General features: G+C 42.6%; 1 protein-coding gene across 1 annotated transcript; it reads right to left on the bottom strand.

The window, feature by feature from the left end:
• Window positions 1–10,254: 10,254 nt before the first annotated feature.
• Window positions 10,255–15,888, bottom strand: NEFM (neurofilament medium chain). Its single transcript, XM_038385068.2, has 3 exons — window positions 14,787–15,888; window positions 13,616–13,740; window positions 10,255–12,188 (listed from the first exon to the last, which is right to left on the bottom strand). Exons 1-3 carry the CDS (start codon window positions 15,846–15,848, stop codon window positions 10,823–10,825), a joined length of 2,553 nt encoding a protein of 850 aa, XP_038240996.1. The 5' UTR covers window positions 15,849–15,888; the 3' UTR covers window positions 10,255–10,822.
• Window positions 15,889–20,573: the final 4,685 nt, after the last annotated feature.

Raw genomic sequence — 20,573 nt, 5'->3', positions numbered from 1 at the left:
CAGTGGGGGAGGTTTAGGCTGGATATTAGGAAAAACTATTTCACTAGGAGGGTGGTGAAGCACTGGAATGGGTTACCTCGGGAGGTGGTGGAGTCTCCTTCCTTAGAGGTTTTTACAACCCGGCTTGACAAAGCCCTGGCTGGGATGATTTCATTGCGGATTGGTCCTGCTTTGAGCAGGGGGTTGGACTAGATGACCTCCCGAGGTCCCTTCCAACCCTGATATTCTATGATTCTACACCAGTTTAAATGCATCTACATCAAGGGTTTGCACAGGTTTAGCTAAATTGATTTAAAACTGAGTTAAACCAAAGCAAGTTTTCTAATGTACAGCCCTCCTAAGAGACGGAATGAAATGAGCCATAGATAGCACTTTAAATAGTAGGTTATTATTTCCCCCCACTCTGCCTACTAAACCATTCAAGAGATAGAGGGTGTATTTCATTCTTCAAAGAGTTTTCAGGTGTTTTTTCCCAAGGTGTCTCTCAGTGTGATGGTGAGAAAAGAGCTCTGAAGAGGCGATTGTGTGGTGCCAGCCTTTAAAAAGATTTCTCTCCCCCCAAACTCCCAGGAAACAGTGGAAAAGAGACTAAGGCCAGGTCTGTAGTAGGAAATTAGGGGGATATAACTATGTCGCTCAGGGGTGTGAAAATCCACATCCCTGAGCGACAGTTAAATCAACCCAGCCCTAGATCAATGGGAGAATTCTCCTGTCAGCTTAGCTACTGCCTCTTGTGGAGGTGGATTCCCTATGGGGATGGGAGAACCCCTCCTGTTGGTGTAGATAGTGTCTTCACAGAAGTGATGCAGCCCTGCCGCTGTGCCACTGTAATGGTTTATGTGTAGACAAGCCATAAGGGAGTTTAGCAAGAAGGTATTCAGAACCTTGACCTCGCATAGAGATAACAAAAGTAAGGTGTAATTTTTTAAGGGTGAGAGCAATTAAACAGTGGAACAACTTATCAAGAGTCATGGGGGATTCTCTATCACGGTCCATTTTTAAATCAAGATTGGATGTTTTTCTGAAAGATCTGCTGTAGGAATTATTCTGGGCAAGCTCTATGGCCTGTACTGTACAGGAGGTCAGACTAAATGATCACAATGATCCCTTCTGGCTTTGAAATCTGTGATAACTGGAGTGACTGCTGGTTCTGGGCAAGGAATCCTAACGGCACTGTCAAAGCTTGTTTTTTCAAATTCTACTTACATTTGGTAATGCTTGTGAAGCTAGACAACACAGAATGCTTTTCTTTTTCAACATCTTTCTTGATGGGAGAGTTTCTTTCCAAACTTGGCCAATTCTGCTAACCACGATCAAAAATGTACACTGTTAGATTCTTGCTGTTTTAAACACATTTTCTCTCCCTTTCCAATGAAGCAAAAACAACCATGCATGGCAATTATGGTAAAAAGGATGAGGAAATCACAAGCAATGCTATTTGCCATTTGATCAGAAGGCAGGAGAAATTCAGACTACCTGATACTTCCTGTGCCTTTTGCTAAGTGGTTTTCCTGGCCACCAAAACAGAATTTAAGTACAGCAGTGTGTTATCAGTGTGAAATGGAATACTTGAAATTTCATTTATGTGCCTTTCTTAGACAAGCCGATAATTACCACATTCGAAGGGCACCACAGTCTGATCCTACATAGGGTGAACAGACAGCAAATGTGAAAAATCGGGACAGAGGGCGGGGAGGCGGGGAATAGAAGCCTATATAAGAAAAAGCGCCAAATATCAGGACTGTCCCTATACAATTGAGACATTTGGTCACCCTAATCCAACAGGCAGAACTCCTGTCCACCTCAGGATCAGGCCCCAGGACATTAAAGCAAAACTGCAAAATTAACAAACTTGCCTCCTACCTGGGGGCTTGATCCAGCAGAATGCTGAGTATCTACAATTTTCACAGACTTCAGGGGGAGCTTCAGCTCCTCACAAGGTCAAACCCTCTAGGAGCATCAGCTGTTGATCCAGGTCTCACCTATCATCTGAACTGACCTCTCTATACCTCTGTGCTTGCTTTGCTCACCAACAGTAGTAGTTGGTCCAATAAAAGATATTCCCTCACCTGCCTTGTTCCTCTATTCATGTTTTTTTCTGGGATCAGGCCCCTGTCCTGTTCAGGCCTGTGCATTTCTTTTGCCTACAGGAGTTGCTTTGTTTAAAGCAGTTATTCTGCCACTTCAACTCTACCTGAAATTTGCAAATAAACAAAGATCAAAGAAGCCTAGCGAGAGTCCTGTCATCAAAGATTTCCTCTGACTGCACTTTTCTTGTAGAAGATCCCATTTATCTTCATCCCCAAGCCCTCCCTTTTGAACGTGCTACAGGCTAGTTGGAAGAAAGGTCGAAAGGTTTAAGCCAGCTCTTCAAGAAATGTGCAAGCCACAGACAGGGAAATGTACTGCAGATATATTTACAGGTTGCAGGGACGGCTCAGCCTTGTTTGGTTCCTGGAGTTCTGCTCTGCTGGTAAAAGGGAACAGGACAATCTGTATTTGCTGTGTGTGGGAGTTCGAACAGACCCCAGGGCACCTAGTTATTCTGCTAGAAACACTTGTTTCATGTTTATAAACCTGGGAGCTCTTTTTGACGCAATGCAGTAAACCAGACCGGCAGAGGGGGGAACATGAGGAAACTTCTCCTCCTCCCACTTTAATCTGGGCAGCATTTTAGGGTAGTCAGTGAAGTTGCCATCCCTAGGCTCTGTCTTCATTACAAGATCTATTGTGTCCCCCCCAAGGCTGGGCCTGAATCTTAGGTGAGCAAGACATCTATAGGTCACAGCTGATCAGAAATGGATTCAAACCAATGATTTTTCCTATTAATCAAGTTGGTTTAGTTTTGTTTTCCTACTAGGTAGAACAAAATGCTCGAAAGCTTCAGGATGTTGCATTATTTCACCATTAATTTTTTGCTGCTTTTCATTTATTATTTAATATTATTTTTTAGCATTGTTGGTGGGCGGGGGGTGGGGGGGGAAGCCACAAACAAATGAAAAACATGCTAAATCCAGGTGTTGAGAGTAATGTGTGACATACACTGGGAATGGGGACTCATTTGTGTCCGTTTGTGTACAGCTGCTAGCTTCCCAGAAAAGAAGCATATTTTTCTTCTTCTAAATTGGGTTTTAGTTCTGGAAAATTTAGTAACTAACGACAATGGCCAGAACAAGTCATTTTGCAAGCAGGTGTTGTAGGCATAAGGTTCCTTCCAAACAACCCTCCCCATGAATCTCAGTCCTGACCTATATTTGCTTTGCTCACCTTTTCTTATCCCTTATTTGAGCAGTGTGGTGCTTTTATGACTCTCATTAATCATCCATTAGTAATTTATCGCTTGAGCCAAAGCCCATTGAGATCATTGGTAGTCTAGTGGTAGTCTTTGCATGTATTTGTGTGTCCTTAAATTTACACACATGCATCTGCCACACATAACTTCAGATTTTTAAAATTCCTTTCACGGGGGCTTTTGGATCGATTAATGAACTTCTCTGGGGTTCCAGATTAATTAATCCCTCCAGTGATTATGCTGATTTTAAGAAGTAACTGGCACAAATAAGGCAAATGAAATAACCATTTTGCCTCCGTGAGCGGAATTTATTCTCTCTCTTCAAACTGTTTGATATGAGATGTCAGCAGACAAACCCCCCTGGCAAATTTAAATATTAATTTAATCTAAAACATGCAGTATTATAAATATTTAGAAATATATGTTATTCTGTTACTTATTCCGCCTTGCGCTGTGTTTCCTGTGGGTTAGTCAAACAGATCAGATGGAAACATTTACTTTGGGAATATTCTGAATTCACTAACATATTTTATACATCAGAGTTTACCGAGAGAAAATCTACAGCTAGAAAATAATTAAAGTCTGAAATATTACTTTTTTCCTTTTGCTCAAAAGAGTGATAATACAAAACAAACTTCAACAATGGCTAGGCAGCAGGTAGTTGTGACTTTGCTTTTCATGCTCACTAGTATATTATTTCAGAGTAGCAGCCATGTTAGTCTGTATTCACAAAAAGAAAAGGAGTACTTGTGGCACCTTAGAGACTAACAAATTTATTTGAGCATAAGCTTTCGTGAGCTACAGCTCACTTCATCGGATGAAATGAGCTGTAGCTCACGAAAGCTTATGCTCAAATAAATTTGTTAGTCTCTAAGGTGCCACAAGTACTCCTTTAGTATATTATTGTTTCTTTGTGCTTCCCTCATTGATTTTTTTATATCTACTTAGTGCCTATAGTCTACATGCTGGTTTTGTACCAATTTAACTATAATATTTTAGAAACCAATATAGTTAACTTGGTGTAACCCCCTAGTGTGAATGCCATTATATACCATTATATGGATACAAAAGTGTTTTTTTTTAGTATATATTATTTTTCACCTGATTGTAATGGGATTTACAAACAGAAGAGAGAGGAGAGCCTTCCCTTCTTACAGGTAACCAGGCTGGCCAGTCATGGAGGCATGCATCCACAGATGGGACCAATAAGGAAGATGACCCAGCTATAAAGCAAGAAGACAGACTGAGATGGGGAGGTAGAAAGGCTTGGGATAGTGAAGAGGTAGCAGTCCCTGCCCCAAGCTAGCCTGTCTTTAAGATACTGGTATGAAGATGAAGGAAGACTGCAAGCCCTGAAGTTTAATGATTGACTCAGTTTAGGGTAAATGGATGGACTGAGCTAATTGGAGATGACCAGAGGGAGATCAGTTAGGAGACAGCTGGGGCTTCTCTAGAGAGACTGCCCCAAGAGCGGTTGACACCGGCACTAGGGGTGCAAAGATTGTGGGTAGGAAAGACTGTCTACTTTGATTATAAGTTCTTTGGGGCAGGGGCTGACCGTTGTATGTGTGTTCAGTGCTGACCACAATAGTGCTATCACAATACAAATTAACATGAGGAAATGCTGGTGTAAGTCACTTTTTTGTGATAAAACTCTATTTAATCCCATGTGTCTCTCTGTCCCCTAGGCTGAGAGTGGACTGGTGTGCCTTCCTGATTTTACAAAGTCTGTGGTTTCTCAGAGACCTTTATAAGGATGGTGTTGAGGGTAAGACAAAGGACTCATTAGACCTGGTTTCCAGTGGCCGCTTGGCTGCAGACTTTCTGTGGTCCCTTGGCAAGTCATCTAACGTCTCATTTCTCCATCTACAAAATGAGGTTAATAATGCTTCCTTTGTCTATCTTACAACCTATTTAGGTTGTAAACCCTGTGGAGCAGGGATTCTCTCTCACTTTGCCTATATAGGGCCCCTAGCACAATGATGCCCTAATCTCATTTGGAGCCTCTAGGGTGCTATCCTAATATAAACAACTACAATACTAGAAATCAAAATTTGTCCATATACGTATGATATCATAAATGTGGAAGAGGGCATGACACAAAAAATATCAGGCTAGTTTGTGACTCCAGATATACCTGTGCAAGTCCACTAAGACTGACGTCAAAATCTAACTCACTTCACATAGTGAGCATCATTAGGCTTTGATCCTGCAGAGTTTTATGCAGATCCTTAACTTGATGCACTGTGAATGGACCCATTGATTGCAATGGAACTACTTGTCTATTTTACACATATATAGCACCTACGGATAATTCTGTTTGAACTATGGATCACTGTTTTCTTTCTTCCTTTTTAGCTTGGTGTAAGACTGAAGGACCACAGAGGGAAGCTAAATGTTTTTTTCGAAGCCAAAGAATGAATCGGAAAAATCTAAAATGCATAATGCCCACCGAGTGGTGCAAACCTTACTCAAAAATTCATCTCTTGTAACTAACCTAATTTCACTAGGAGGGTGGTGAAGCACTGGAATGGGTTACCTAAGGAGGTGTTGGAATCTCCATCCTTAGAGGTTTTTAAGGCCTGGCTTGACAAAGCCGTGGCTGGGATGCTTTACTTGGTGTTGGTCCTGCTTTGAGCAGGGGGTTGGACTAGAAGACCTCCTGAGGTCTCTTCCAATCCTAATATTCTATGATTCTAATGATAATGCCCAGTATTTTGACCCAAGTAGTGGTCCATCGAGCTGAACATTCCTTCATGCTTTGGAACCTACATAAGAGTTAATCGGTGCCATAATGAAGTAGCACAGATGTAACATAATCTCAGCTGGTGATAGACACAAATGAAATGTTTCATTTTTTTACACTAGAGCTGTTATTCTTGGCTTCTATCTGTTTCTTCTCAATGAGCAGGGTCAATTGAGGTAGCAGTTCAGAGCCCTCAAATCCAACCCGTCTCAATGAGCATTGAGGTTAATTAACAGTTCTTGATACTGCAGAGAGTTTAGCCCATTGCAGATCCTGCTACCAAAACCTGATAGCCATTTAGATACTGATTTCAGTGAGACATTGGCATAATGTTCCTGGACTGGGTTTCTTTGCAGGAAAATGGTCTCTGGCTGCCAGACAAATGCCAAAAGAATTTTGGGTTAAAATAAAAAAAGAATAAATGTGCAGGGAAAGCCAACTATATTTTCACAGTGGAAGACTCTGGATCTTTGAAGTGTATGTTAGGCATATGGGGCCAGATTCAGAGATGGCGTAAACTGATGCAACTCCTTTGACTTCAAGGGAGCCATGCCAATTTACACCAGCTGAAAATCTGGCTCATAATGTAAATTTAATTGCTGGCCAAAATCCACATGCATCCACAGAAGTTGAAAGAATTCCTTCAGATTTACCCTGGTGTAACTGGCAGCATTGTTGCATTGTAACTCGAGGATAGTGGTCCAGTAGACTGATGTTTGCCCTCTATGAGTCCAGTTTAACTCCCATTAAAATCTGTGAGAGTTTTTCCACTAACTTTAATGGGAACATAAAAATGTAAGAACGGCCATACTGTGTCCATGCAGCTTAGCATCCCGTCTTCCAAGAGCGGCCAATGCCAGGTTCTCCAGAGGGAATGAACAGAACAGGCAATCACTTAGTGAGCCATCCTTTGTATCCACTCCCAGTTTCTGGCAAACAGAGGATAGGAATACTCAGGGAATTGTGTTACATCCTTGTCCATCCTAGCTAAGAGCCTCCATGAGCTTATGTAGTTCTTTTTTGAATCCTGTTATAGTTTTGGCCTTCACAACATCCACCAGCAAAGAGTTCCATGGGTTGACAGTGTATTGTGTGAAGAAATACTTCCTTTTGTTTGTTTTAAACCTGCTCCCTATTAATTTCATCGGGTGACCCATAGTTCTTGTGTTATGAGGAATAAATAACATTTCCTTGTTCACTTTTTCCACACCAGTCAAGATTTTGTAGACCTCTTTCGTATTCCCCCTTCGTCGTCTCTTTTCCAAGCTGAAAAGTCCCAGTCTTATTTTTTTCTTTATAGATATTAAAGTCAGAAGGGACCATTATGAGCATCTAGTCTGACCTCCTGCACAACGCAGGCCTCAGAATCTCACCCACCCACTCCTGCGATAAACCTCTGTCTGATCTATTGAAGTCCTCAAATCATGGTTTAAAGACTTCAAGGAGCAGAGAATCCTCCAGCAAGTGACCCGTGCCCCATGCTGCAGAGGAAGGCTAAAAACCCCCAGGGTTCTTTCAATCTGCCCTGGAGGAAAATTCCTTCCCGACCCCAAATATGGCGATCAGCTGCACCCTGAGCATGTGGGCAAGATTCACCGGCCAGAAAAGAAAAGTCGCCCAGGTTTGTGAGATCCCTTTGTAACCCTTTGGTGTCTGCTTTGGACTTAACTGTCTTGAGTAATTTTGTATCATCAGCAAATTTCACCACCTCACTGTTTACCCCTTTTTCCAGATCATTTATGAGTATGTGGAACAGCACTGGTTCCAGTACAGACCCTTGGGGGACACCACTGTTTACCTCTCTCCATTCTGAAAACTGATCATTTATTCCTTTCCTTTGTTTCCTCTCTTTTAACCAGCTCCTGATCCATGACAGGACCTTCCCTCTTATCCAGTACCTCTGACTTTCTTTAAGAGCCTTTGGTGAGGGACCTTGTCAAAGGCTTTCTGAAAGTCTAAGTATACTATATCCACTGGATCATCCTGGGGAGTTAAATATGGCTGCATACCATTCTTCATTAATTCTGATTGACTTGACGAACAGTTCTGTGTGGTTCTCCTAGTTGGTGTATCTTATGCATAAAAGTGCAGTTTTATATATATGAACTGCACAAGTCCATTCTTTATGCCACTATATATATATATATATATATATATATATATATATATACACAGAGAGAGAGAGAGAGATGCATCTTTTATGAATAAACTGGCTATTGAGATGCTGCCATTTAATTTGCTTTTTGCTTTAATTAAACATCAGTCATCCCGCAATCTGTTGAGAAGAGATTTCATTAATGATAACAGCAGGAGAAACATTCCTTATTTTGCTACACAAAGGGGTTTAGATTTATTTTAAAGGATTTCTCCACTGTGGACGTTTTACATTTCCTTCAGCTACGAACACACACATCTCCTTCCATTAAAAAACTATCTGAATTTCAATTATTGACAGAGTACAGAATTAACACCCTCTCCCCCAGAAGACATATGTAAATCACTGTTTTTTTTATCAGTGCTACATTTAGCCAATGAAATTCAGGCTGCTTCTCGTTCTGAATACAGACAGATAAAAATGATTGGCAACTCTTTTTTCGCTGGTGGTATTGTAAATATTCTGTTTAACTGATATACTAAGGTAACAGGAAGCAAGTAGTATTCTTTATCTGAATTCCACAGATAAAAGCATTAATTACACTGAATATATGATTTATCTTGTAATAGGACATATTTGATCAGCTCCTCAGCTGGAATAAATTCGAGGTGCTCCACTGACTTCAATTGAACTATGATGATTTACACCAGCAGAGCATTTTTTGTATTTGTGATTTTTTTAGATCTCTTTTTATTAAGCTTTTAATAAATCATGGATGCAATTCTCCGCTGTCTTGTGCCTTGTGCAGTCATTTAGGTGCTACAGTAATACAAATAGCAATTTACATGTGTGAAAAATAGGTGTAAATCAGAGTGGACGTGTTTTCCATTCATTTTACACAAGTCTCATTGGTCACACAAGATGGAAGGCAATGGAGAATCTGGCCCCATTTATACTGTTCTTTTGCTCTTATCGCCTTGTTTTATTGTGTATAAAACTTTTATTTTCTATATAGGTTGGAATTCAGAGGGCCATTGCTCCTGTAGAGGCCAGTGGTTGACTTTAATGGAAGCAGAATGAGGCCATTGCTGAGCTCTTTTGAAAATCCCATCTTTTGTTCTCATTTCAGTGGGATGAAATTGATGCCTTCATTTCAGTTTTCTGTATGACTCATAGATGCTGTAATCTGAGCAATCGCTAATTGGAGTTGTGTGTCTGAAATACTCTCATTAATATTTTTTTAATGAACCGCTATTTAAAAAGTAATCAATTATATTACATGCCAACATTGCCTTTAGGGCAGTTTTCTGTTCCCGAAAGAGTGTAATTACTCTTAACTTTTGAACTGTGTAATGGTGTTTCGCATTGACAAGGAAGAGTCTCAGATATGAGTTGGGGAGCAGATGATTTTAGGGATTTGGTCAAGGAGGCATCCACCTCTAAATTGCTGGGCTAAATCGTAGCTAGAGCCAGAGCCATCAGCAGTCACTGCCTTTTGATGGGTATTTGGAGACCTTTGTGAAATGTATTGATGGTTCTCAGCCCACTTACTAATGGACAAACACCTGTATCCAAAACCCATCACAATCCCTACTGGCTCACTTGGTGGCAGTCTCAACTAAGGGGCCAAGGACTGTATGGGCCCTAGAGACCCTCTTCCACCCCTAAGGTGGTCCCTACAGATTGGGGTACCGTGTGTACAGGGGAAATTTAAACTACTCCTATCCATGCTTTAAAACATCAGATACCATCCACCCTAATCACCCAAGTAGTTCCGTGAGAGTGACTCATGCAAGTAAGATTTGCAGGATGTGACCGAAACTGAGACATTCATTTTTTAGGGCTGTGAATCTGGACCTTTTTTACAAGCCTGTGAGTTCCAATCCAACACCCATTGAATTCGACGGTAATATTCCCATTGGTTCCAATGGACATTGGATCAGATTGTTAAATGTTTGTTTAAAGAAGCTCCCAGTGGTTGGGAAATGCAAAGACATTTGCAAAAAGCCCAAGCAATTTGTAAACTGAAGCTAATTTACTATTAATGCTGAATCATTTATATTAAAAAAAAGCCTGCGGAGAAATTCTACTCATGAGAGAAACACCACAGAGCAAGGCATGTTTCCAATATGACCTTTATTGAGCAAGTACTGCTGTGACGGTTCTACATCGAACAACAAAAGGTTGCGTACTGTGAATGTCAACTAGGTTCTCCCATGAACAAAAGTCCATCTTAATTGCACCAGTGAGGTAAACATAATTATTCATAAGTAGCTTTTTTTAAGGCTAGAAGAATTCTGGTTTTTTTCATGATTGTTTTGTTTTGTTGTCTGTTTGTTCTTGGCTCAGTTGGTTCTTTGCATAATACCCCTTAAGACGTTCCTCAGATGTGTTCCTCTGACAGTTTAGGAATTCAAAAGCTTCCTTTCTTCATGCATTTGTTTATTTATTTATTTATTTATTTATTTAATTCCCCAAATTCTGTGGAGGGAGAACATCTTGAGCTTGCATGCATTTCCCCCCAGTATTGCACACACACACAAAAAAAGTAAAATAGAGTGTGTCTGGAGCCTCCATGAGAGAACCTGTTTTGCTTTAAAGCTGTCACTCACATGCATTTTGCAGCTGTCATATGGCTTAACCGTTTTCACCAACCCAAGCTCTTTTCAATTTTTTTAATTACTATTTATTAGTCGCTGTCTTTTACTTGTTTTATTACAGCATGAGAAGTGACTTTCTCAACCTTCTTGGTGGACACCATTTTCTCTTCAAAAGTTTCCTCATGCTCCTCTACCTTTTGAGTGACCGTCACAGACTTGGTGATATATTTGGTTGTACTGTCCGCACCGTCGCTCATGATTTTCTCCACCTTTTTGGTTACCACAACTTTCTCTTCACTCTTCCCTTTCTTCTCTTCAGATGGACTCACATCCAAGCCATTGGTGACCACACCCTTGTCTTCCTCCTCCACTTCTTTTTCTTTGGATTTCTCCTCCTCCTTCTCATCCACCTCCCCGTTCACTGCAATGTTTTCTTTCATGGACCCTTTGGAGGCCTGGTCACTTTCCTCTCCTTCACTGCCCCCTTCCTTCGTTTTGGACTCTTTCTCTACACTGACTTTTGTTACCTTTGTGACCGAGACGGTCTCTTCCACCACCGCCTTTTCTTCTTTCACTGGGGATCCCGGCTTCTCTGGGGATCCCGGCTTCTCTGGAGATCTCGGCTTCTCCTCCTTTGTTTCCTCCTCTTTACCTTCCTTCTCCACTTTCTGTTCTTCCCTTTCTCCTTCTTCAGCTTCTTCTCTTGATGCCTTCTGTTCTTCCTCAGTCTCTTCTGTTGTAGGAGATTTAGGTGGAGATTTAGGTGGAGATTTGGGTGGAGATTTTGCTAAAGATGCTTTCACTTTTTCCACCTTCTCTTCCACTGCAGCCTTTTCAACCTCTTCCTTGCTCTTCCCTTCAGGTTCCTTTTCTTTCTTAGTCTCAGCCTCAGCTTCTTCTCCCTCAACTTCGGCCTCACCTTCTTCTTCTTCTTCCTGCTCAGCCTCCTCACCCTCTTCCTTTTCACTCTTTTCCTCTGCTTCTTCTTTTTCAGAACCTCCTTCTTCTGCTTCATCAGATTTTGCAGCCTCCTCCTCCTCCTCCTCCTCTTCTTCTCCCTTCTCCTCTTCTTCTTCTTCTTCTTCTTCAGCTTTGGGTGCAGCTGCTTTCACTGGAGCTTTCTTCTCAGCTATAATTTCCTCTTCCTCTGCTTCTTCCTCTTCCCCTTCTGCTTCTTCTTCCTTCTTCTGTTCTTCCTGCCTGGCTCTGGTTGCCAATTCCTCTGCAATGGCTACCAGGGTATCATCCATTTCAGACTTTTCATCCTCCACCTTTGTCTCTTCAATGATTTCTTCTACAAATTTGTGCTGGACCTTTAGCTTTGGCGGCTCAGCTTTTGATTTCTGTATTTTACTAGATGATATTGTGACCGTGGGTTGCCTGTGTGTAAATGTGGGACCAGTAATGCTTCCCGAGAAGGCACTGAATCTTGTCTCTTCACCCTCTAGTAGTTTCCTAGGGAAATAAAGAGGAGGAGGAGAAGTTAGCATGTAAAATGTCTGTCTTGTGTCTGCAGTGTCTCAGAGAATTAGAAAGGTGTTTCAAGCATGTGGAATATGCTAAGGACAATGAAAATATCTGTTGTTCATGTTCAGTGGGACTTCAGTAGGCTGGGATCAGGCACCTTATGCCCACCATGGTAATATCTGAGTGCTGTCTACAACAACAGTTCTTCTTAGCTTGGTTTAAATCTTGTGGTTGTCAGGCTTGATCACAAAGTTTGGGTCTTGTAAAACTATAACAAAAATGCATCAGCCACATTCTCAGTCTGGGATAAATCAGCACAGTTCTGAGCATAGTCTTTCACTTCAATACAGCCATGCTGATCTAGACCTTCTGAGGATTGGGCCCTATATGTTTAAAATATAAATATTCTAGCTTAGATTGTTAAAGCCAATTAGGGCATTTGAATCCCTATTTCTCATTAATTTGGAAATCAAAATCCCTTATATGATTTGAAACTCTCGGCCATAATATGTTCACCAGAATAAACCATGTTAACCTTGGCAATAAAATAAAAAGACGTCCATTCTCTGTATATTTGATAAGCCCAGCACATTGCAGGGTTCTAAAGATGTTTGCTTTCCAGTAGTCTGCTTTGATATTTATATTCAGAAATGCATTTTTCCCCATCTAGTCCTCTGACCCAGAAAATCAGCGCTTTCATGTTTTATTTTAAAGCTGTTGTTGCAGTCTATTTATTTATTAAGATACCTGGTTTCAAAAAGAAAAGTGGCAAATAAACAATTACAAAAGCCATGCAAAAGAAGCTAAAAAAACCCATCCTGCCAGATGATGGCAATAGCAGCTACATCCCTGCTCCAGGATTACTTCACAGAGGATTCTGAAGGAAAGTTAAGAAAGAAATGTGAAAGTGTTTTGCAATGTGCAGATTAACAGTGCTCATCGGATACCCAAGTACATCCGTGTTCTAAAATAACAAGAGCGCATTAAAACTACCCACGCTGCTTGCTCGACATGCTCAAAGTGAAGTGAAAGAAAATAATTACAGATTAAAACAGTCTTCTGCTTCCTACTTTTCTAAACAAACAAGAACAGAATGCTGCATTATGGAACCATTGTACTGCAGTTAATGGTCCTATCCCATTCCCGGTGAAGTCTATGGAGTTTTGCCATTGACTTCACAGAGCCAGATCAATTATTACTCAAGAAGATTTCTTAATGTGAAGAGGTCTTGAATTTGCACAGATTTGAAAGCGTGCTAATAATTTGGCTGAGTGTCTATTCTTGCATTTGTTTGATGCTTATAGGGGAAAAATCCTTGCCAATTGTAAAAGCTGTTTGGGCAGAGGTTGGTTGGAACCAGCAGCATCTGCAGTGCAATTAGTATTCCAGACACATCCACAGCATTCCTATGGTACCTGTATGCAGCAATTTCAATATCCAGCGCCATCTTGACATTGAGGAGATCCTGGTATTCCCTCAAATGACGTGCCATTTCCCATTTTGTACCCCTCAGCTCGTTTTCCAACTGCTGGATTGTGTCCTGCAACAGATACATAAAATCCCCATAACATAATTACACTTGCATCCAAAAAGTATCCCTGCTCAGATAATACTATTAACTCCTATACTGTAGCTTAATAGCAGCACTGAAAAAGTTCTGTAAGGAAGCCTTTTAAAAGCCCACTCTTAAAATCCAGGGCTAATATACGAAAGGGATAAACGCACAAAAGGAGTCTGATCCTGGTCTCACTGCATTGGGCGTCTGAATCAGGCCTATCGTTTCACAAATAATTGTGCATTACAGTAAAGGTTTTGGGGCCTGATTCCGCAGTCCTTACTCAGGCAAAACTCCTTCTGCTGGAGCATTACCTCAGCAAGGACTGTAAGTTCGACCTTTTAACTTTCCCCATATATTTTAAGATATTTATTAGTTATCAGTAAACTACTGTAAAGAGTTAAAAGCTGTGTTAAACAGTTTGAAACATCGTTTTTTTGGGTCAGATTATTTTATGACTAAGCAACAGCAAAATGTAGACCAAATATTTGCAAATTGTTAAACATCTCTGATAAAGGCCATTTACTATAGCCTTACGGTTCAAAGTTTGCATAGTAAATCGATGTGGGATTCTAAAAGAACAGTTAACAATCTAAGAGGGAATATTAAACATGCTCTTTGTAAAGAGGTACTGTGGACTAAATATTTACTATCAGAGGGAAGAGCAGAAAGCTAAGGGACTGAAAGTCCGGACACAAGCATTGAACGCTGCTATTAGACCTCGGAATTGCATTGCACAGCTGGTCTTTTTGCACTACGCAAGCCAATTTTGCCTCGCATGGATTTTTTTCTTTATTTTTTGGCACCTTTGCCGGTACTTTTGGTTTGTTTTGCACAAGCCACGTTTGCATCTCAGCGGTGACTCATGCCGTCTGCGCTCCTGCCCTGCCCCGGTCGCTCCGCTGCGGACGAGCTCATTTGCGTTGGTAGAGGCAACTATTTTTTTCTTTTCTGGTTGCATTTTGCATCGCGCGGGCCAGCCCGCCGGGCGCCCCGCTGTGCTTTATACCTGCCCGGGGTGGGGCCCTTACCTGGTAGGTCGAGAGATCGTTGTTGTGGCGCTCCTCGATGTCGTTCAGCTGCCTCTCCAAGGACTCCTTGGTGCCCCGCACCGACTCCAGCTCCACGCTCTTGGACTGCAGCTGCCTCCGGTACTCGGCGATCTCCTCCTTGGCCGTGCGGATGGCCTCTTTGTTGTGCTCCGCCGCCTCGGTGAGCTTGGCGTAGCGGCACTTGAACCACTCCTCGGCTTGGTGCATGTTCTGGTCGGAGTGGCACTCCAGCTGGCTGCGGATCTCCTTGAGCGCGGCGGTGATGTCGGTCTTCATGTAGTCCTTCCTCTCCACCGTGATGTGGGACGCCTGGATCTGGGCGAGGAGCTCGGCCACCTCCTCCTCGTGGTTGCCCCGCAGGAAGGCCACCTCGTCCTGCAGCGACTGCACCTTCTTGTCCAGCTCCGTCTTGACCATGGAGGCCTCCTCCATGTCCTTGCGCAGGGCGCGGATGGTGGCTTCGGTCTCATCGCGCAGCCGGGCCTCCTCCTCGAAGCGCTCCTTGAAGCGCTGGATGTCCTCCTCCACGTGCTCCGAGTCCAGCTGGAGCTGCGCCTTCTCGTGGTTCACCTGCTCCAGGGCGCGGCGCAGCTCCCGCAGCTCCTGCTCGTAGGCGTCGCCCAGCTGCGAGCGCCCGGCTTGCTTCTGGCGCAGGGCGGCGATCTCCGCCTCGATCGCCTGGTTCTGCTGCTCCAGGCCGTGCACCTTCTCGATGTAGCCGGCGAAGCGGTCGTTCAGCCCCTGCAGCTGCTCCTTCTCGCTGGAGCGGCTCAGCTTGAAGTCCCCGGCCCCGTTGAGCAGGGAGGACTGGCTGAGGTCCAGGCTCTCGGAGGAGCTCAGCACGGCGGAGCCGTAGGACACCCGCGGCGCGCCCAGGGCGCTGCGCTTGTACGGGGAGGAGACGGTGCTCGGGGAGCCCCGGGACCAGGACTGCGACCTGAAGCCGCTGGACGGGGAGGCGCTGGCCCGGCTGTAGATGGCCCGGCTCTCGGTCACCCTCCGGTAGGAGGGGTTGCCGAGCGTGTCCAGGGTGTAGCTCATCTTGGAAGACTTTGGGATGTGGGCGGCTTTCACAGCGCGGCTCCTGCCCCTGCCCGCACCTTATATACCGGAGCCGGGCCGGCAGCGCCACGCCAGCCACATGCTCCGAGGGGGCGGGCCGGGGAGGCGACGCGTGGCAGCTAAAGGCACAGCAGCCGCCCCCGGGGTCCTCCCCCCCGGCAGCTGGCCCCTCCCACCTTTCCAGCAGTCCTCCCCCCCCCTTTCCAGACCCCACTTTTCTTCCTCCCTCCTCGCCCTCCTTTTCTTCCCTCTTTCCCCTCCCCTTCTCTCCTCGCCTATTCCTCCCCTTTTTTCTTTCTTTCTTTCTTTCTTTCTTTCTTCTTTCTTTCTTTCTTTCTTTCTTTGTCCCTCCTCTCCTAGCCCCCTTCTTCTCGCCTTTCATCTCTCATCCTACCCCTCTTCCCTTTTCTCTTTCCATCCTCCCCCTCCCAACCTTCCCTCTCCTTCCTTCCCCTCTGCAAAGCACAGTGGAGCAGAGTCAATTCACTCCCTGCAAAAGAGCGCGACAAGCCGAAGGTTACGCTGGACAGGGAGGTGGGTGGGGGTGCGGAGTTTCTCCAAGGGGGGCCCGGGCAGGCATTCTGCGTTAGCGTTGAGGGAGAGCCCACTGAATACATTGGGGAGGCAGGTAAGGGGTGGGTGTGTGTCTGTGTCTGTGTCCAGGAGAGAGAGAGAGAGCCATGGCGGTTTCAGCACCACGGCCAGCGGCACAGGCAGCTGGAGAAGGGATGGACGGGGAAATCCATGCAGAATAAAAACACGCCTCCGGATGGTTTGTCTGGTGCTGTGATTGCCCCCCTCCCTGCGCAACTATAATAAAGCCTAGCTAGTGTGCTGTTTGTTTTAAATGAGCAGCGTGCAAATGTCAAGCCGGGGCTCCATCCGCAATGCAGAGTAGGAGAAAGGATCCGAGAGTGACTAGATGTTCCCTCCTGAAGTCATTTCCTTTCACATACAACTGTAAAATTCTTAGCCCGAGACATTCCTATTAAGATGACTCCCGGGAAGCAGGGAGAAGATGGGATAACAGAAACACCCCCTCCCCCCTCGCCCCAACAAGGTCTGACATTTGAAGGTCGACAGTGCTTTGGGAAAGAGAAGAAGAGGTTTGGGTGGGAATAACAGGAAAGTGGATTGCTGCTTTGTGATCATGGAAAGCACCAGAAGTGGCTTTCGAGTTTTAGGGGGTAAATATAAAAGCAGAACCGTGAAGTTCTGCAGAAGGAAGTTGATTGCATTCTAGCATGTAACCCACTGCAGGGATAGAGCACCCACAATGTAATTGGTACAGTAACAAGAGTTTTTCAAAATCCCCTTGGGTCGAAAGTCTTTTATTACTCATTTTCTGGCTCTTGGCTTTGTTTTTTCCAAAGATGGATCGATCTATCTATCTATCTATCTATAAAAATAATGCCTGGTGCATTTTCTCTTTGAAGACTTGTTAATACTTATGTTTTGGTGGCACAGGGTAATTTTTGATGAGTACAAGGTGGTGACTAGCTAGCATCCAGTGGACTTTGCATTCTTGGATGTACACAGTCAATTAACTAGTTAATTACAGGGATAAATCATTGCTGATCCTAGAATAAAAATTATCTGTGGTTCCTGCATTCCTTCCTTATTGTAGGCACCGAAAATGTATGCCTGTTTCTACTCAGAAATCGGTAAAATTTGAAAAACAAAACTATGTTCACTAATTACCTTCTTATTTTTAGCCCTGTGTATGAAATGATATTTAAAACGCTGCAGCATTTCTTCACTGTGCAGCTAGGAAAGTCTGAGGGACAGGGTTAAACTTTCAGACCACATGAAACACTGTACCCCAGTTCGCTCATTAATATGATGTTGTCATAGGACTGCAGCACTGCAGTCAGTGGAGAAAGGAAGTCAGAATTAACCAAGGTATCTGCTGAATTGCATTTGCAAACAGAACCTATCAGATCCCCAGTTTAACCTATTTGGAGTTGTATAGGACTGGCATATGGAGAAGGTTTTAGTGTAATTGAAGCAATCAGGGATTCTAAATGCATTCTATTAATTTTGCTAATAGTTTTTCCAGGGTGGGGGTGCAGGGAAGAACTCTCTAGACTCAGCAGGAAGTCAACACAAAAATGCTATTAACAATGATACTGCATTTTCTTAATTGTCAGGATAAAAGATGTGTTATGATCTGGTGTATTGTTATTTTTCCCTTTGATTAAAGAACTGTAGAAAAAAAAACAGAATATGTTCATGTTGAATTACTCATAGGGAGAACTTACTGTAAGAGAAAACATAAGGTTAACACTGGTGCCTGGGACTTTTATTATTCTTTTAATGCTCTGAAAACAAGACAATTGTGCTGAAAGACAATTAAAAGAAGACCCATATTTACTCTTGCAATAAAATCCATTTGCATTAAATATGTTTATGCACAGCTTATTCAAAATCCAATTGGCTAGTATGCAAAACACATTGCTACTGTGTAATCAAGTGCTAATCCAGTTTGACTTATTTATTGAAAACTTAAATTCAGGCAATGTAAAGTTGTATAAAATATCATAGTATATATTGATTACCTTATAAAAATCAGAATTTTATAACAAAAAGAGATGCACACACACACACACTTTCACACAAGTCTTCATGAAATCACTTTACAGAAAGATAGTTTTATTTCATTTTCAAAAATCACTGTTCTGGTAGCATTCACTTCAGATCTATAATAAAGTGTTTGTAGACAAAACAGATGCTACATTTTTATGAAGGTGATATGGAGGTTAGAATGAGCCAGCAAAAACAATCTTTAAAATATTTTCCTTTTTTTAGAAACTAATTCCTTTCCACCTTATGTCAATATCTGGTTTAGGATTTTTGAGATGAAGACTGCTCTTTCTAAATATGGAAAACTTCTTGTCTCAGAGTTTAACACACAAGTATCCTTACTTTTGACCAAAGAGCATCACAGTATCTCACTCTTTGCAGAGGAGGACTGTAGATAATGCTGGAAAATGCTGCCACTTACACAGAGTAGAAAAGAAATACATTATTTTTAATCTCGATTGTGCATTATTGGGAAAACCAGTGTTAAGAGGAAAGACATGACTGATTTTTGCAACTTTCTTGTTTGAAAGAAACAAAAATCAGGATATAGACTATACTACCTTCTGAAGGCTGCCATAAAAATATTACAGCAAATAAATATCATTATAATGAAAAAAACTTGAGAATCTTTTAAGAAAACCCATGCTGGGATCTGACAGAGGGAAGGATTTGATTATATTATAGAGAGATATGGCAGTGAATTGGACAGGCTAGCTAATGCAATACCTTGGGGGAGGGGGGGGGAGTCTATAAATAGACTAATACATCAGTTTAGAGCCTTTTCCTCAGCAACTAGCAGTTTTTAATATAATCATGTTGTATATACATTAGGAGAGCATTGATAATGTTCATGTAAGGTGGAGTAAATTTGCTTCAATGGGGAGTTTATCTGAGTAAAGACTTCAGGATTTGGCCGAACATTTGTCCTTTAGCGGTAGTCTTAAAACCAGGGGCCAGATCCCCAAGTAGTGTAAATTGGTGTCGCTCTATGGAAGTCTAAAAAACTACCCTAGTTTACATCAGATGAGGATTTGGCTCCCTTGGAATCTTAAATATGGTGGTGAATATGGCATCCAGCAGATATGTTTACCTTTCTCCTTTTACTTCTAATTTATGATGGACCAGATCATCCCCTGGCTTAAATTGGACTCATGCCAGTGAAGGCAATGGAGTGATGCCAATTTACTCCAGCTGAGGATATGGCAGTGGCTAAGGAAGAAAACTCTCAGGTGTATGCATCAGGAGCCTGATCTTGCAAGGTCCTGATGCTTCCTGAAAGATGCTTAAGCCCCTCAGCTCCTGTTGAAGTCAAGGGGGTACTCATCACTTCAAAGGAATTGCTCTGTACCTGGCCACCAAATGAATAAGAAATCCAATTATTCAGCCTCACATGAAGTTGCTGTTAGAAACTGCCTGTCAGCGAACAGCCTTTTTTGCCCTATCATCATCTGCTTGGGATCTCACAACTGAAACTCTTGGGCTGTGCTTTTGGATTAAGGATAGATGATCATTTACATGTTTATAGATCATATTCAGCACTGCCGTGAGATCCATCCAGTGCAGTGAAGGGAAGAGAAGCAAAAGCAAAGAGAGGATGAAAAACATGGGGTTTTAGCACTCTATTTCAAATTTCATAGGACCGATGGATCAGTCTGCATAGTCTGAGCAATTTAACTTTTTAAAGCTTTTTGATAAGGTGTCAAAGAATAAAATATGAATCTTTTGATGGGGGAAAACATTTGCTTGCCTGAGAAATTCCCACACACAATTTCCTTTCTGTTCTAATCATAGTTGCTCGAGGCAGGGCTAAAACACAGTATCACTTCTCTGGCACTAGACAGCTTTTCAACATTCACATTCAACTCGTGCTTGTGCTTTATTACTTTAAATCAAATATTTCCACACATATGCATTATTTTCTGTATGCAGAAGTGTTTCATGTTGCTGTTGATGATAATAAACTGCGCTAAGAAAGGAGTACAATCCTGAAAACCCAATCCTAAACAGAACGTGCATTCAGTATCTGGATGAATGAACGTTTCTTGCAGAATTCTGGTTTCCACTCACACTTATGCTAGAATGCAACAGGCCTGTGCTTCTTGCAAAGCTCAGTATGAGGCC

This window comes from Dermochelys coriacea, chromosome 26 (assembly GCF_009764565.3).
Source record: "Dermochelys coriacea isolate rDerCor1 chromosome 26, rDerCor1.pri.v4, whole genome shotgun sequence".
Classification (NCBI taxonomy): domain Eukaryota; kingdom Metazoa; phylum Chordata; order Testudines; family Dermochelyidae; genus Dermochelys; species Dermochelys coriacea.
Note: the sequence above shows the minus strand (reverse complement) of the source record. Positions and strands in the feature narration are given on the sequence as shown.